Source organism: Sus scrofa, chromosome 1 (genome assembly GCF_054392235.1).
Source record: "Sus scrofa isolate SSC_HxYL_T2T_F1_AM1 chromosome 1, Sscrofa_HxYL_maternal_Yorkshire_Landrace_v2.0, whole genome shotgun sequence".
NCBI classification, from domain to species: domain Eukaryota; kingdom Metazoa; phylum Chordata; class Mammalia; order Artiodactyla; family Suidae; genus Sus; species Sus scrofa.
The window spans coordinates 66,884,065-66,903,026 of record NC_139383.1 but is presented as its reverse complement, the minus strand read 5'-3'; the positions used below and the strand labels follow the sequence as shown (position 1 = coordinate 66,903,026).

The 18,962-nt window shown below is 38.6% G+C and overlaps 1 protein-coding gene across 1 annotated transcript in view; it reads right to left on the bottom strand.

Moving 5' to 3' along the window:
* LOC100515111 (uncharacterized) overlaps positions 1–18,962 on the bottom strand; it is a 441,565-nt gene that overhangs the window by 233,478 nt on the left and 189,125 nt on the right. The window contains exon 4 of the mRNA XM_085013067.1: positions 11,528–11,638. Within this exon, the coding sequence (XP_084869193.1) occupies positions 11,528–11,638 (111 nt within the window). The remainder of the gene's footprint in view (positions 1–11,527; positions 11,639–18,962) is intronic.

Here is an 18,962-nt window from a genome sequence, read left to right as displayed (position 1 = left end):
TTGCAGCAACATGGATGGAACTAGAGACTCTCATACTGAGTGAAGTAAGTTGGAGAGAGAAAGACAAATACCACACGATATCACTTATATCTGGAATCTAACATATAGCACAAATGAACATTTCCACAGAAAAGAAAATCATGGACTTGGAGAATAGACTTGTGGTTACCAAGGCAGAGGGGGAGGGAGTGGGGTGCTTGGGGTTAATAGATGCAGACTATTGCCTTTGGAATGGATAAACAATGAGATCCTGCTGTGTAGCACTGGGAACTATGTCTGGTCACTTCCGATGGAGCAGAATGTATACATGTATGTGTAAATGGGTCACCATGCTATACAGCAGAAAACTGACAGAACGCTATAAACCAGCTCTAATGGAAAAAAATTAAAATCACTGTATAAAAATAAACTGACCTGGGTTATCACCTCTATGAAGAACAAAGAAATAAAGGAAAAAACAAAGAGATTGGAAGATGGCTGAATTTATTACAAGACAGCATACCCTGATGAGATGTGCTTAGCACACCAGAGAAAGCAGTAACAACAAGAAAGAGCCTCCACATAGATTTGGGAAGCATAAGTCCTCCTCATGCCTGTACCAGTGCAAATGGAACTGGTGAATGCTACTTTATTCGGAAAAAAAAAAAAAAAAAAAAAAGGTTCTTTTCAGATGTACTTAAGCTAAGTTTTGGCCTCCAGAACTGTGAGAATAAATTTCTGGGGTTTTTTTTAAAGCCACCCAGTTTGTGGTAGTCAGTTACTGGAGCCACAGTAACTGGTGGCCAACATATTTCTGACCAACAATGTATTTATTATTTCTCCCCTAGCTTGGGTTTCTAAAGTGCATTAAAGTCCAGGACGGCTTCCTACATTTTTGAATATCCACAGTAACTGGTGGCCAACATATTTCTGACCAACAATGTATTTATTATTTCTCCCCTAGCTTGGGTTTCTAAAGTGCATTAAAGTCCAGGACGGCTTCCTACCATTTTTGAATATTCAGAAAACCTCATACTCTTTCAATGGCTGTGCTTTAAATGCCTTTTGCCACATTTTCCCTCTGGTATCCCTTTTTGGTCTCTTGTTCTCAGAGTCTTTTCAGGCACATCTAGCTAAATTTTAAAATCTTAGCTATTGGCATATTTTTTCTTGATTTATTGGATTCATTGTTGGATCTGAATGCCTTTCTTCCTTCTCCCTTGTGACCTTTGCTATCTAATCCAGAATTTTTTTCCTAACATCTATCTCCAGATTCCACCTTTTTCGATACCTTATAGAAAGTGATATGAGATAAATAGGTTCCACGTCTGCCAAAACAAATCCTGTCCACCTTTCCTTTCCTGAAAAGGGTAATTCTCACATACAAGTACACCATCCATCAGTCCCATCCTTAATCCATGCCTGAACTCATTGTGTTGGAATGCTGTCTGACTCCCATTTAATACATCTCATTGTCTCTTTTTTAAGAGTCCCATCACCATAAAATTTCCCAAATATGTTCCCTCATGACAAGAGCCAAATCTTCCTCCCCACATACACTAACCACGACACCTTTAAACTCCCTTATTAATGACCAATGTACTCTATGCTGACTTTCCCAGCCTTCCAATATCAAACTTTCCAAATCTTATATAACGTCTAGAGGCTGCCCCAGTCACCAAGGATAGGTTCCCCATTTTTTCTTATTATTGATTCCCTGCCTGCCAGCTTTCAAGGGACCTTTCAATAGTTTCTGGTGTTCAGGGCTCCTTCTCTGCCAAGGTGAGGGATGTGGGGGGGGGGGGCAGAGAAGTCTTCCTAGTTCATTCTCTAAAATCTGTGTCTTCTTTCCTAGTTCTACCTTTAAGAACATTGAGAGAGGCATATATTTTCTTTTTCCTTCATCTGTGACTACCCTGGACTCTAAAATCACAGTTCTTCTCATTAAAAAGTTTCTCCCTTTTCATTGTTTCTCAATCAATATATCTTCTCTGTCATCTGCTTTTTCTTAATACAAGACCTGAAGTTGAAGTTCCCCTTGTGGTGCAATGGATCAGCAGTGACTCTGGAGCACCAGGATGCAGGTTCAATGCCTGGCCAGCACAGTAGGTTAAGGATCCGTTATTGTCACACCTGTGCCATAGGTCACAACTGCAGCTCAGATCTGATCCCTGGGCTGGGAACTCCATATGCCACAGGGCAGCCAAAAAAGAAAAGAAAAGAAAAAAAACCTAAAGCTGTTGTTTCTTGGTAAGCATGTCATTATTCTCACTGTCTCTGAATAAACCTGACTCCTGTAGACAAAGTTTCATAATCAAGACTTTTAAGTTTCCTCTCAATCCTTGAGTTTGTGAAATGCTTTAAGACTTTTGTCTATCATGGGCCCAAGGATATAACATCATTGCTGTATTCCCTTTCCTCTTTATCTCTTTATTAATAAGATTCTGGTGCCCCTTAATAATTAAATGCAAAATCTGAGTTCCTGGAATCCACAACCCAGTTAATATCCAGTTTAGGAGTTCCTGTCATGGTGCAGCGGAAATAAATCCGACTAGGAACCATGAGGTTGTTGGTTTGATCCCTGGCCTCACTCAGTGGGTTAAGGATCCAGCATTGCCATGAGCTGTGGTGTATGTTTTAGACATGGATCAGATATGGTATTGCTGTGGCTGTGGCGTAGGCCTGCGGCTACAGCTCCAATTAGACCCCTAGCCTGGGAACATTCATATGCCACAGATGCAGCCCTAAAAAGACCAAAAAAAAAAAATATATATATATATATATATATCTCCAGTTTAGAGTCAATAGGAGAATATACAGGATTTAAGGGCAGGGCAACCCCCAAAGCCTTTGGACAGATCAGAACCCAAGTCCCTGGAATTTGTTCAAACTAAGATAAAGAAGAGCAATTGGAAAGTAGTCTAGGGCATCTACCCATGCTTTACGATGCCTACCTCTGCCTGTGCCTAATCTTGAATTATTTCACATAGTGGTACTTGCTCATTATACTAAATCTAGCTGTTTTATACTATGAAGGACTGATTTTTCCATCCTAACTGAAAAAAAAAGAAATGGGATGAAGGAGAAAATAAACTTTGGTATCAACATTTGCTCCATTCCCAAATGTCTTCTAAAACAGAGCAAAAAGAAAAGGCTCATACATTGCTTATACAATCTCTCTTCCCAGTAAGCTACACATCAGCAGTATCTGCAATGCCAAGGCTTCAGCCATGTCAAGAGCCCTGATCTCTTTGACTCTTTGATCTCAAAGGTTCTTTCTTAAGTAAATGTCCATTTAATAAACCTACTCTCATTGGGCACCCAGCATAATTTGGATTCATTGACAAGTCTTTGCCAATTTTACCTCCAAAACCCAATAGTGAGATTATATCTAAAAAATAAGCAACAATATATATATAATTGCAAGTTGAAAAAATGTTAGGGAAGCAATGAATAAAGAGTTGTGGTACAGAATAAAGGAAAGGACCTACTACCATATGACCCAGCAATTCCACTCCTGGGTGTATACCCAAAAAAACCAAAACACTAATTTGAAAAGATACATGCACCCTAACGCATTACTTACAACAGCCAAGATATAGAAGCAACCTAAGTGTCCATCAACAGATAAATGGTTAAAGAAGATGTGGTGTGTGTATGTATATGTGTGTCCATACACACACACAATGGAATATTACTCAGCCATAAAGAAGAATGAAATTTTGCTATCTGCAGCAACATGGATGTACTTGGAGGGCATTATGCTAAGTGAAATAAGTCAGACAGAGAAAAACAAATACTGCATGATATCACTATATGTGGAATCTAAAAAAATACAACAAACTAGTGAATGTAACAAAAAAATAAGCAGACTCACAGATATAGAAAGTAAACTAGTGGTTACCAGGAGAGGGAAAGGGGAATAGGATGCTACAAACTACTGGATGCAAGATAGGCTCAAGGATGTATTTTACAACGTGGGGAACATAGCCAATATTTTGTAATAAGTATAAATGGAAAGTAAACTTTAAAAATTGTACAAAAAATAAAAATGGGGAGTTTCTGTTGTGGCTCAGCAGGTTAAGAACTTGACATAAGATCCATGAGGATGCAGGTTGGATTCCTGGCCTTTCTCAGTGGGTTAAGGATCCGGTGTTGTTGTGGCTGTGGCTTAGGCCAGCAGCTACAGCACCTATTCAACCCTTAGCCTGGGAACATCCATATGCCACAGGTGCAGCCATAAAAAGATAAATAAATAAATAAATAAATAAATATTTTTTTAAAAAAATAAAAGAAACTCAGGCAAAGCCTCAGGAGGAAATAGTTAAGCTGAGAACTAAAGGATAAGATAGATTTGTAGGCTGACTCTATGTTTATCTCCTTTCTACCTTCCCTTATATTTGCACAATATTAAATATACTTCGTTTTGAAATATATTGAAACACATTAAAATAGAGCACTTTGTCAGTTGGCTTGACCTTATCTTCTTCCCAATTCAAATTTTGCAGAATCATAAATTTAATTTACAAATAAATTCATTTCATATGTAAATTTTTGAACTTTTATTATTAATTTAATTACACATCACTTAAATTCAAACACTATCTTGAAACAATCAAATGCAATTTCTTTTAGTTAACAGGCATGTGCTTAACTATCTCAGCAGTTATTTGTTAAGTAGACAAAACACATCAAAGCATCATTCCCTCATTAAATGTAAACAAAGCTGAGAATTAACATTACTTAAGAGATTGAAGATATTTATTAAATATCCACTAATAGGAGTTCCTGTCATGGCTCAGTGGTTAATGAATCCGACTAGGAACCATGAGGTTGCGGGTCCAATCCCTGGCTATGCTCAGTGGGTTAGGGATCCGGCGTTGCCGTGTGCTGTGGTATAGGTCCAAGACTCAGCTTGGATCCCATGTTGTTGTGGCTGTGGTGTAGGCCAGCGGCTACTGCTCCGATTAGACCCCTAGTCTGGGAACCTCCATATGCCTTGGGTACAGCCCTAGAAAAGATAAATAAATAAATAATATCCACTAATAAAAATCAGTGTTTGAAATTTTGTGGGTCTTTGCTATTAAAAACGAAAAAAAAAATTCAGAATCACAAATGTGTAAATATAATATGTCTAACATTTGGCTAGAGGGATTGTGGTATTTAAAACTCAAACAAAATATTTCTTTAAATTAAAAAAACAACTTTGCATGTAAAAGATTTTCCTGATGAGAGATAATCTGGTAACTAGTTCTATAAAATTCATAAAGAAGAAAAATGTAGGTGGATTCTGTGCAAGAGAGTAGAAAATGAATTTTCTCTGTCAGGAGCTGCATTCACAGATTTCATGGGATTGGCAGATGGAGCTTGACTGCTTAGTCTTTTTATCCCTGTAAGTCTACTCAGTACCAATTAAGCAATCCATTTCAATCAATTAGCTAATTCAAGAAACAGGATAAATTACTATCCAAAGCGATTCTTATAAATACATCCCTCTTCATCTAGAAGTGGAGGGGGAACAAAATTAAAGTAAGGAAAGAAAGGGAGCATATTTCCATCAAAGACTAGTACACAAATGTTGATAGCATCTTTCTTCATGACAGCCAAAAATTAGAAACAACCCAAATGATTAGGAACAGGTGACTGAATAGATAAACGGTGGTATATCCACACAAGAGAATACTTTACCCTACATCACAGCCACAGTAACGCCAGATCTGAGCCTCATCTGCAACCTACACCACAGCTCATGGCAATGCTGGATCCTTAACCCACTGAACGAGGCCAGGGATCGAACCTGCATCCTCATGGATACTAGTCAGGTTTGTTACTGCTGAGCCACATCGAGAATTCCTTGAGCCCAAAATACTTTAAATGCATACTATATCATCTGTTCAAGCTTCCATCCAAAAATATTTATATGTACACAAACACACACACAAACGCACATCCATCATTTCACTTTTGAGTGAAAAAAATAATTATCCAATGTCAAAGGATGAATCTGAGCACATTCACCCTGGTACTTAAGTTCATATCGATTTAGTACTTATTATTACTTAACATCTATCCAGGATATTTAATTTAAGCTACATTGTAATCCAGATGAAAAGAATTAATCAAGTTGCTCACCAAAAATGACACTTAGAATATAATTTTAGTGGATGAGAAAAATTAATTTGTTCATCTGAAAGCACAAGGGAGTCTTCAACAGTATTACACATCAAGGGTGGGGACCAAACCCTGCCTTGCTTGACCAAGTCTTCTCACTCCACTCCTGAGAAAACTACTACTTAGAGTCCCAGAGCATGAAAAATCCAACTGCCTCCATCTAGTTAGCTGGGCACGCAGGTCTTCCTGCACAGGCATTTGTGAAAATTCTGGATGGCAGTGCCTGGCCTAGGCCTTGAGGCAAAGCAGGGCCTCTCTGTTGCTATTAAATCTCAACACCGGAGTTCCTCTTGTGGTTCAGTGGTTAACAAACCCGACAGTATCCATGAGGACACGGGTTCAATCCCTGGCCACGCTCAGTGGGTTAAGGATCCGGAACTGCCATAAGCTGTGGTGTAGGTCGCAGACACGGTTCAGATCCCGTGTTGCTGTGGCTGTGATGTAGGCCAACAGCTACAGCTCCAATTTGACCCCTAGCCTGGGAACCTCCATATGATACAGGTGTGGACCTAAAAAGACAAAAGACAAAAAATAATAATAATAATTTAAAAAAAATCTCAATACCATCACCAACCACAGCCTGAAACAATGAGAATTCCCAAGCATCTAAGTGTCTTTGTGAGATGGGGGAGAAAGCATGATAATAAGTCCCAAAGGAGCCCATGGTTCATTTTCAGTATCCTTGGGCCTACAGGCAAGAGGAAAAGAAGGGAGGGCATCCCTTTTAATACTGCTTGCCTGGCTCCCCTGGTAAAGGCAGCCCAGTCAAAATCCTGAAATCTGGGCAGAGGAGCACCTCCTTTGGGGACTTGGAGAAATAAGAAAGAAGAGGTGAAAGGGTTATGTGCCATTCACATATCCAAATGTTTTATTCAAATCTCCTTGAAACAGAAACCTGTCCTGGCAGTCAGTAAAACATAGTGTTAAATATATAGATAGTTTTAGATATATATAAAAGCACAGTGATATACATAAAAATCATGTACACACAAACACACACACACACACACGAAAAGATTTATAACAAAGGCAATGTTTTGCTCCATGGACTGATTCCTAAAAGGATAAGAATTTGTATGTATACCTCTTATGCAAGCTTTGTTGCGGAAGCATTTTAGTACATGTAAACAAACCATCACTGTAGCTAAAAATACAGAAATAGTCTCATTGTACAGATAGTATATCAGACTCACTAAAACAAGATACAACTTGTAGAGCACTTTGATTTTCTGTAAAAGAAACATAATATTAAATAAACAATATCAAAAGTAACAAGTTGAAAAATAATGTGAAATTTGAAATAAGATTGCCAGATGAAAAAGAAAGGTGCATTTTCAAATAATTTTGTGTCTAGTTGTTAAAATGGATGTATTATATAGCAATTTGGAACATGTTTCTAACTAAATGAAGTTCTATTTATAGGTAGTCAAGTTCATGTGCATGCATGTATTTTAATATTTTAGAATAATACCGTCCTTTCTGGTAACACTAGAAATAAAAATATTATTCCATGAAACAGATGCCTTCTCTTAGAAGTTACCTTTGTAATAAGCCCCTAATTCATGAGCTGACAACTTCACTTTATTTTGAAAGAGGATAACAATAATATCTACTACTTATTAAATATCTAACCTGTTCTAAGCACTTTATATTAAAAAATAGCTCTAGTAGATGGGCAACATCATCCACATTTTTCAGATAAGGAGAGAGAGGTTCAAAGAAGTAACTAATACAGCATCTCTGATGGGATCTGGGATTGGCGCCAATCTGTGTCACTACATGCATGTGACAATGTGGCTCTACCCCAGTCACCTGTAATTCTGTTTCATGAAGCCCCAGGGGTCCTCCTGAGGTGCCTCGGAGAAAAAGATAAAATTGCTGAGCAGGCAATGCCCCAGCTCCCCCACCCCAGTATCAATTCAAACAGCCTTCAAAAAATACTGAGCACCACAGCTCTGCATGCCCCATTGTGATCTTGAGCATTCCCAAACCCCAGGCCTGACCTGCAGTCAGAGGTTCCTGTGGCCCCTCCACCCACACCCACTTCATCCATTCATTCCTTAAATAAACATTTGTGAACTCATGCATGTGTCAAGCACTGCTAAGAAGGAAATTTTAAAATAAGACATAAGTTTAAGTTGTTTATTTGGGATTTTTCTTTTTCCTGAGATAAGTCTGTAAGGCTATCAACTTTTCTCTTAGAACTGCTTTTGCAGTGTCCCATAGGTTTTGCATTGTCGGTGTTTTTCTTCAAAAAAACCAAAAACACCCCACAAATAGCAAATGTCAGCAAGGATGTGGAAAAAGGGAAGACCTCATATACTGTTGGTGGGAATGGATATTGATACAGCACCACTGAGGAAAACAGTGCTGAGGTGTTTCAGGACACTAAAAATAGAATACCATATGATCCAGTGACTCAACTATTGGGTATATATCCAAAAAATGAAAACACGAATTTGAAAAGACACATGCACCCCAATGTTTACAGCAGTTTAAAACCACCAAGACATGGCAGCAACCTAATCGTCCATCAACAGATGAATGGATAAAGATGTGATACACACACACACACACACACACACACACACACAATAGAATACTACTCAGCTACAAAAAAAGAAGGAAATTTAGTCATTTGCAATGATGTGGATGGACTTGGAGGGTATTATGCTAAGTGAAATAAGTCAGACAGAGAAAGACAAATATTGTATGATATCACCTAATATGTGGAATCTAAAAATTACAACCAACTAGTGAATATAACAAAAAAGAAACAGACTCATGGATTAGTGGTTACCAAATAAATTAGTTTTACCAGTGGGTTACCAGTGAGGAGTAGTTACCATGAGGAAGAGGCAATATAGGGTAGAGGATTATATGGTACAAGTTATTATATATAAAATAAGCTACAAGGATATAGCCTACAAGACAGGGAAGATAGCCAAGATCCTATAACTATAACTGGAGTATAACCTTTAAAAATTGTGAATCACTATATTGAATACTTGTAACTTTTATATAATATTGTACATAAACTACACTTCAATTAAAAAAAATAAAACATAGATAAGCCCTTCAAACACTTATGTACACCCAGACCAGGAATCTGTAACTCAAGAGCCCTTGAGGTCGAGATGGATAATAAAAATGAAGCAAGTCCCAATGTAAGCAGCAGTGAGGTGCTGAAACATGGGGTGATGAGGGCACCCAGAAATTAAACATCACAGGAAGCAGCTACCACCCATCTGACTGAGAACCAAGGGAGGCGGTGTTACTAGAGCCCCAGAGGTTGGTCCTGGGGGGCAGCAGGGGGTCCTACAGTGGGGACACCAACAGCAACTGCAACTACTAAGGAGGCACAACCAATGGCTTTTCCTCTCCCCTATTACTCCCACTTCCCTCACCTCTCACCTCCTCCCATTGGCCACGCCAAACCAGAAGCCAGTGAGTAAGGACGTCAGAGAATAGTAATGTGAAGCAGATAGGCTCTGGGACACTGCGCAGAGCTGGGGAAGGCCAGGGGGTGGAGCTGACAGCACACTAGCCAGTAACCCATACTATCCTATTTCTGCGCTACAGGACTGATTTCCAGATACTCCAAGTGCCCCTTCTCCTGCCATGCCATCAATCTCCCTACCTACATCCCGGACACCCTGCCTTGCACTGCCTTTGTTTGCTGCAGATGTCTTATCTTAATGCCTCCTTGTCCCAGCCATAAAATCCTCCTTTGCTTGACCTGCTTCTCTCTATGGAACTCACATGGCTCTGAACCCAAGTTCCACCTTGCCATCTACTCCCAGAAGGGCCTCCTCTGCAGTAAGCCATGCCTAGGAGATTTAAATTGTTGGATGTAGACACTGTCACAGCTCCATGCAAGTTCTCAGCATGCAGCCAGCAGGCATCACTCAGAGGCTGACACTAATAATATTCTGAAGTAACCAAAATAAAAATGAACGCTTCCTCGCCCTCACCAGGGCATAGTAGGAAAAAAAAAAAAAAAAAAAAAAGAGGCACAATACAACCATTTGCATTTAATGAATAATTTACTTTTGAAACAAGATTAGAATCTGGACTGTGATAAATCTACTAATTACACATGAAAATAAGGCTCATTCACTGCTTCAAAACTGTTCCAAACTGCTTAACCCAATTTCCATCTGAACTTTGACCTCTGATCTTACACTGAATAGCACTGATAGATCCTCCAAGCAAGAAATGTCACATTAATTATTTTACATTAATAAACACAGAACTGAGCAGGAGAATGTGGACATTAATTTTTTCAAAGTCTATTGAATCAGAAATCAAAAAGCTTATCAGCAAGTATTTTCAAATTTCACATATGAAAATGATCTCATCCAATACCTTTTTCTAAGGAAAAAAAATCACCTGCTTAGTGGTTTTTTCTTCCCTTAAAGAATATGCAAATCAATTCCTTCCTAATTGTCCCTCTCCTGGAATGTTCACACCCTTACAGCAGCACTCCAAGCATAGACTACTTCTTCAAACTCCAATTTTATAGCTTTCCAATTTTTAATTCCTTTGGGTTTTACTGAAATAAAATCTCCTTCACAAGTGCACTGGAATTGTGCCTAATAGAAAAAGAACATGAGCAGGAACTATCAGACTGCCTACATCATTGGTGAAATTCTAGATGGGCAACTCATTGACAATTGAGAAAAACTGAAGTTGAGATAATCACCACAAATTTAAGAAATTAGTATTAAGTGCCTTCTCAGATCTATAAGTCTTAGCTGATATTTTTGGAAGCTCATTTGTGGAAGATGATTATTCAACAGCATTTAGATTTCTTAATAAAGTCATGATTATGCTGTCTGGAACTCCAGTGATATAGCTACAAATTATAAATTCCCTTGGTATCATGCGTATTTTAGCATATAATAGTTCTACTAGATAACATAGTGAAAACATTTTGTTTGGTTCCAATGAAGGTAAATCCACCCAGTACATTGATTTTTCTCCCCAAGTTATTTATCCTTTGAATACTTGTGCAGCCCCTCTGAGGAATACAGGTTTTCCCAGTGAGAGACTTGTTATATCTCATCATGCGCCCTATCTGCGGGGAAGACACTCATCCTACCCTTTGAATCATCCAAGAAAGTATGGCTTGATGTGCCTTCCATAGGACCCTAGTACCTCAGCATGTGAACAGTTATTTAACATATCTTTATATCCACACACACAAAGGAGTATAGTCAAATAATTTCGAGAAATGCTGGATCAAATAAAGCTAAAGTTTTTTTTCCTACAGGACTGCTCAGAGAATTTAACATGCTAATGTGTACTGTGAGTCTCCACCAAGAGGATATAATCAGCTTTGTCACAAAGCATCTCTTAGGACTAATGTGCTTACTCTTCAGGAAGATCCTGTTCCATGATGTAGGAGACAGATGCTCACACGAAAGTAGTTGAGGCCAACCAGGAGACACACCAAGTAAGAGAAGCACAGAAAGCACAATCAGGCCTGGAAATAAAAGAGGACAAATTAGGAATACTGAACAAGAGCTACCATTTATTTACTCTTTCCTACATACTCAGTGTTTTTTCCTATCCTTTTTTTAAAAATTGAGGTCTAGGAGTTCCTGTCGTGGCTCAGCGGAAATGAATCTGACTAGCACACAGGTTCAATCCCTGGCCCCACTCAGTAGGTTAAGGATCTGGCATTGCCGTGAGCTGTGGTGTACGTCGCAGGCATGGCCTCAGATCCCGAGTTGCTGTGGCTGTGGCATAGGCCAACAGCTACAGCTCCAATTCAACCCCTAGCCTGGGAACCTCCATATGCGGTGGATGAGGCCCTAAAAGACAAAAATAATTGAGGTATAATTAACTTATTATATGAGTCTCAGGTGTACAACATAATGGTACAACATTTGTATCTACTGCAAAATTATCACCTCAATAAGTCACCATACATAGTTAACAGAATTTTTTTTCCCTTGTAATGAGAACTTTTTAGATCTACCCTCTTACTAACTTTCATATACACAATATAATATTACTAACTGTAGTCATAGCCACCATGCTGTATGTACATTATATCCCCATGACTTGTTTATTTTATAACTGGAAGTGAGTACCTTATGGCCCCCTCCACCCATTTGGCCCACCCTGTTATCTTCTCAATACTTCCACCAACACTTGCGTGTAAATCATATCTCCATGTTAAAGATCTGAAAACTAGTGTTTAGTAAGATTAAATGGATTTTCTAAGATCCCATAGCTCTCAGGTGGCCCTTGGAAATCAAAATGACGAGTGCCTTGACTCCAGTATACTCTCTCCTCTGTGCTATACTCCCAGCCAGCCAGAAAAACATAAAAGGCAGAATAAAAGAGTAAGTGGTCATAGAGAAGCAAAAAGAAAGACCATTTGCCCCACAGACACACTTGCCAGAGTCTGCTGCCCTGAGGAAAAGCTGACTTCTCAAAAACAAATGGATATTGCTTATGGCTACCCTGTTTTCAAAGCTGCCCTTCAGGATCCTGCTTCACTCTGGTTGCAGGTACATGAACCGAGGTCACTGAGGCCTCTTCATCACTGCCATAGACTAAGCAATACCCTGGTCACACCCCACCCCAGTCAGCCCTAGAGGCTGCAGCTGGCTGGAGTAATCCAATAGGGTCCTGGAACTGACACTTCCCAGCTCACAGGAGCCAATTTTCTTTTCTGTTTTAAAATTTAAAATGTATTTTTAAAAAGAAAAAAAAATAAAAACAAATATAGTAAACCTAAAAAGAAAAAAAAATTAACCAGCATTACTAAGTATTATTTTTTAATTTGGTACACAATTCGTACAAGAAATACCTAGAAACAACTACTAGAACATTTTCATCATTCCACAGGAGCCAGTTTTGTGTATCTCTTCCCAAATCCACATTCACTGATGCCAGGTTGGGAGCCTGCAACTGGCCATGGTGAGAGTATTTACACAACAGAAACTGGCAAACACTACAAAGCAGGGAATCTGTGGTGGAATTTTTTCCAGAGAGCCATTTTATTCACATGCCACTGACTGAGTCTTAACCACAAAATAGAAGTGGAAGAGATTAAAAAGTGGCAAGATTTCTAGCTAAACAAAATACCATAGTAATTATCCTCCTTAATGTCAAAGTAAAATATTAATAATCTGTATACATATGTGCTAATGGGGACTGGTACCATGTATAATGAGAGATTTGATTTTTTCCTACTGCCCTCTAATAAGCTGTACAATGTAGGACAAAGCAGAGAACTACCTGAACAGTAGCTGTCTCCGGCCCCATCCCATCCTGGGATCACAGTGCCCAGGCCCTGAAGAGTCTGGGTCACTTGTTCAAATAGTACAAATGGGACTAGGTCTCATGTCCCTTTCCTACATAGGTCCATGGACCCCAAGCTGCAATGTTGGTTCCCCAAAAGCTCACAGGAGCAGAAGTGAAGATATAAGGCTGCACGAGCTACTTCCAATATTCAAAAGGTCTAACATAAATAATACATTAATTTCTCATAAAACCGTAAGTAAACCTTGAAATTCTTACATTTGCTTTTTGTTGTGGTTGTTTTGCTTTTGCTTATAACATTTCAGTCTGGTCGTTTGAGTTACCTCAAGCTGTTGCAATCTTTCCAATGGAAAACCACTTCTGACAAATTTTTAAAAATTAGACAATGAGCTGATTATGCCATAAGTGATTTTCGTGTGATAAAGTCGCCTAAACTGGAGTGGAAAAGTGAGGAACCATTGAACAGATATAACAATATTTGAAAGATAAAACTGGTTCTTTTAGAAAGTTAGACTCAGTCAGAGGAAGATATTCTCTCCAGATAGTGAAAAGCCAGAGGAGGCATCCCATTTTCTTCCTGGCAATCCTCTTGAAAAGAGGCTTTGCACACTGGACTCTTCAGCACCTGCCACTAGCTTAGTAACAGTGAGTGTCCACAGCCTTAGAGAAGAAACTTCACAGGCTGAGACAGAAAGTCTCCACCTAACATCTCCTAGACCACTTGCCCCACACCCTACCTTCCCCTCTCTCTGCAGTGAAATGTTTGAGCCATCCCAGATCTTCCCTGAGGACAGACAGCACTAGGAAAACTGTAAACCATATTTCAGGAGCATCATCTAAAAGAAAACAATCATGAGCCCCTGCCCAGCTCTTGTGTACACAAACCATCAGCAGATGGAGCCCTTCGCTAATTCAACAGTCCTTCCCGGCCAGCTTCCATGGCCTGTCCTAATTGCATTTTCGATTTCAGGTTCACACTGAATTCCTATTGTTATTAGGATTTGCTCATTATTATATTTTGTATGGAAGCATGAAGGAACTGCTTCTGCAACTGAATGTTTGGAAAATTAAGATGACTTTTGTTAGTATTAGAGACAATATTTGATGTGCTGTCCTTATATTGTTGAGTGTGTGGAAATGGAGATTTAGTTCATTCATGCCATGAATATTAAGACCTGTGTGTGTTGCAAGAAATATCACATCTCTTTATTCTCTATAAATCAATCTAATATTGATTTGGGTCTCCATCTCATAAGGCTGTGGGGAAATTTAGTAATAAGTAGGACTTCCTCAACTCCCAAATTCAGGTCCTATAGATGTTCAAGAGTTTATGCAATTTCAAAGGAAGAGAAAGCATGGAGGGAGCCTCTGGCCATTGTTCATCTCTTTGGCCAAGTTACCAAGATGCGTCTTATTGGATCCTTCTCTGCTCCCTCTAAACCAAATGTAAGACATAGGAATCATCTTTGGGGCTGGAAAATTCTGAAGGCACATCTGGTCTTACATCCCTAGAGGGGAGAGCACACAGCCATCCTTCTTTGAGGTATTGCCAGAACCACAGCCAAATTCCCTGCTTCTCTGGGAAGCACAGATTTCTCTGTTCTCAGCTCTCAGGAGTCTCATCTTTAAGTCAGATAAAATGCTTTTCCCTCCCTATTTCCCTTAGAGCAACAGTCATCAGCCTTGGCAGTACATTGGGATAACCTGGAGAGCTGTTAAAAAAAAAAAAAAAAACCAACAATGCAGATTCCTGGTTCCCACTCCCGGAGATACTGACCTAATTGATGAACAGTATGGCTGGGACACTGAGTATCTTAAAACCCCTCAAGTGATTCTAATGTGCAGCCTAGGTTAAGAATTATCCCTTTTCTCATAACTTTCCCAACGAAGGCTTTCTCTCCCCTCAGGGGGCTTGGCCTTTGGAAGCACAAGCCAGACAAATAAGGGTCTCTTCTTTCCACCCTGAGGGTGTGCTACCACCTACCTGAATGGACAAAAGGGAAATACTGAGAGTAAAAAAATGTATATATCATCTTCACATTATTCAACCTTGTGACTTACACACCATGCAATAGACGAAGACAGTCCTTTCCACAAACAAATTTGCATTCTCACTTGAATCAGAGAGCACATTTCCTTTCACGTATTTTCTATCTTTGAACATTGAAAGGTGATATCATAATAGCTAAACAACAAACTTATGAGATATACTACCCAAAATAAGATTTTAGTTGTATAAATCTTTTTGCTAAGTTTTCTTTAAATATTTGTATTTAGGGAGTTTCCATTGTGGCTCAGTGGTAACAAACCTGATTAGCATCCATAAGGATGGAGGTTCAATCCACTCAGTGGGTTGAGGATCCCGTGTTGCTTTGAGCTGTGATGTAGGTCGCAGACACGGCTCAGATCTGGCATTGCTGTGGCTGTGGTGGAGGCCAGAAGTGGCAGCTCCAATTCGACCCCTAGCCTGGGAAATTCCACATGCTGTAAGTTCAGCCATAAAAAGCAATAAATAAACAAATAAATACATACATGTGTTTAAATTTTTTATTTATAATGAAAAATGCTCTCTGCATAGTTCAAATGATAAATTATCTGTGTCATAAATTCTGACCAAACAAAAATAAACCAGTGGGACCTAATTAAACTTAAAAGCTTTTACATAGCAAAAACAACCATTAAAAAACAAAAAAAAAAACCCACAGAATGGGAGAAAATCTCTGCAAACTAAACAGCTGACAAGGGACTCCAAAGCATACAAACATCTCATGGAGCTTTATATTTTTTAAAAGCCAATCAAAAAAAAAAAGGGAAGAAGATCTAAGTAGACATTTCTCCAAAGAAGACAAACAGAAGACCAGAAAACACACGAAAAGATGCTTAACTTCACTAATTACTAGAAAAATGCAAGTCAAAACTACAATGAGGTATCACCTCATGCCAGTCAGAACGGCCATCATTAAAAAGTCTATAAACAATAAATGCTGGAGAGGATGTGGAGAAAAGAGAACCCTCCTACTTTGCTGGGAATGTAAATTGCCACAACCACTATGGAAAACCCTATGGAGCTTCCTTTAAAAACTAAATATAGAACTACCATATGATCCAGCAATCCCACTCTTAGGCACCTACCCAAAGAAAAACATAATTCAAAAAGATATATGCACCCCAGTGTTCACTGCAGCACTATCTACAATAGCCAAGACATGGCAGCAACCTAAATGCCCACTGACAGAGAAATGAATAAAGAAAATGTGGTACATATATACAATGTAATATTATTCAGCCATAAAAAGAATGAAATAAGGCCATTTGTAGCAACATGGATGCAACTAGAGTTTCTCCTAGGAAGTTAAGTAAATCAGAGAAAGATAAATATTGTATATTACTTATATGCGGAATCTAATAAAAATGATACAAAAGAACTTATTTATAAAGCAGAAGCAAACTCACAGATTTCAAAACCAATCTTATTGTTCCCATAGGTGAAACCATTGAGGGGAGGGAAGAACTGGGAGGGTGGGAATAACATACACACTACTGTATAAAATAGATGATTAATGAGAACCTACTGTACAGCACAGAAAAATCTAGTCAATAGTTTGTAATAACCTATATGGGGAAAAAATGAATATACCTATATGTATGACTGATGCACTTTTCTGTACACCTGAAATGAATACAACATTGTAAGTCAACTATACTCCAATAAAATTAAATTAAAAATAGAAATTCTGACCAGCAAAACTCTAATTTGTATATGTATAAAATGGACATAATGATTTAATAGCTTGGCGTTGCAAGGTTAAAGTTCTCTGTAATTTGAAACATAGGAAAATGTGATTCTTCCTTCACAAAACATGTTGAGCAAACACTAACTTCTGGGGAGTTGCTTTATTAAATATTTTCTTCCATCTTAATCCATGAAACGGTTACCTATGACTATGAAATCTGAGGGAGTGAGAACTCCATAGCAGAGCTATTCTTCACCCTTCTACAGTTCTGAACATTAAACATGATTCTCAATTTGGATATGCCATCCTTTATATTAAGTTTTCAGTGTTAGCTATATTTAATTGAATTTTAATTTCATTTCTATAATTGACAAAGTTGTAATATATTTAAAGCAATGATTGACTACATCATGAAAGAACCCCTTCCCCCAAGTTAATTAACACATCCGTCACCTCACATACTTACTTTTGTATGTGTAAGAACATTTAAGTTCTACTCTCTTAGCAAACTTCAGTTATAAAATACAGTGTTCTCCACTACAGTCACCATGTTATACTTTAGATCCTCAGACCTTACTCATCTTCTAACTGAATGTTCACACCCTTTAGCCAACCTCTCCCTACTTCCTTCACCCCTATGGCCCCTAGAAACAACTTTCCACTCTCTGTTTCTGAGTCTGACTTCGTTTGTTGGTTTTTTAGATTCTAGATGTAAGTGTCGCTATGCAATATCTTTCTCTGTCTGGTTTATTTCACTTAGCATAATGCCCTCCATGTTCATCTATGTTGTTGCAAATGACTGGGTTCCTTCTTTTTAAAGCTGAATAATATGCTGTTGACTATATCCCACATTTTCTTGACCCATTCGTCCACTGATGGATACTTAGATTGTTTCCATGTTTTGGCTCTTGTGAATAATGCTATAATGAACATGAAAGTACAGATATCTCTTCAAGATAATGCTTTCATTTCCTTTGGATATACACTCAGAAGCAGACTTGCTAGATCATATAGTAGTTTTATTTATAATTTCTTTTTTTTTTTTTTTTTTTTTTGGTTTGTTTCTTTTGGGGTTTTTTTTTTTTTTTTGTCTTGTTTTGTTTTGTTTTGTCTTTTTGCTATATCTTGGGCCGCCCCCGTGGCATATGGAGATTCTCAGGCTAGGGGTCCAATCAGAGCTGTAGCCACTGGCCTACTCCAGAGCCACAGCAACTCGGGATCCAAGCCACGTCTGCAACCTACACCACAGCTCACCGCAACGCCGGATCGTCAACCCACTGAGCAAGAGCCGGGACCTCATGTTTCCTAGTCGGATTCATTAACCACTGCGCCACGACGGGAACTCCCTATTTATAATTTCCTGAGGCATCTCCATACTGTTTTCTATAATGTCTCTACCAGCTTACATTCCCACCAGTGTTCCCTTTCTCCACATCCTCATCAACTTGTTATCTCCTACCTCTTTAATAACAGACATCCTAACAAGTGTAAGGGCATAGCTCATTGTGGTTTTGACTTGCATTTCCCTGCTAATCAGTGATGTTGAGTACTTTTTCATGTACTTGTTGCCCATTTGTATGTCTTCTTTGGAAAAAATGTCTATTCCAGAATTTTGTCTAATTTGTAATTGGATTATTTGATTTTTTGCTATTGAAATATTCCATAGTCTCTACCTCTTCAGCATGACTGTCTACAATGACTTGCTGACCTATATAGATGCACCTTGGTTTTCTGAGTTAAACTTAAATCCAACCAACTCTCTATATTCCTTCCTCAAATAGAATACAGGGATAAACA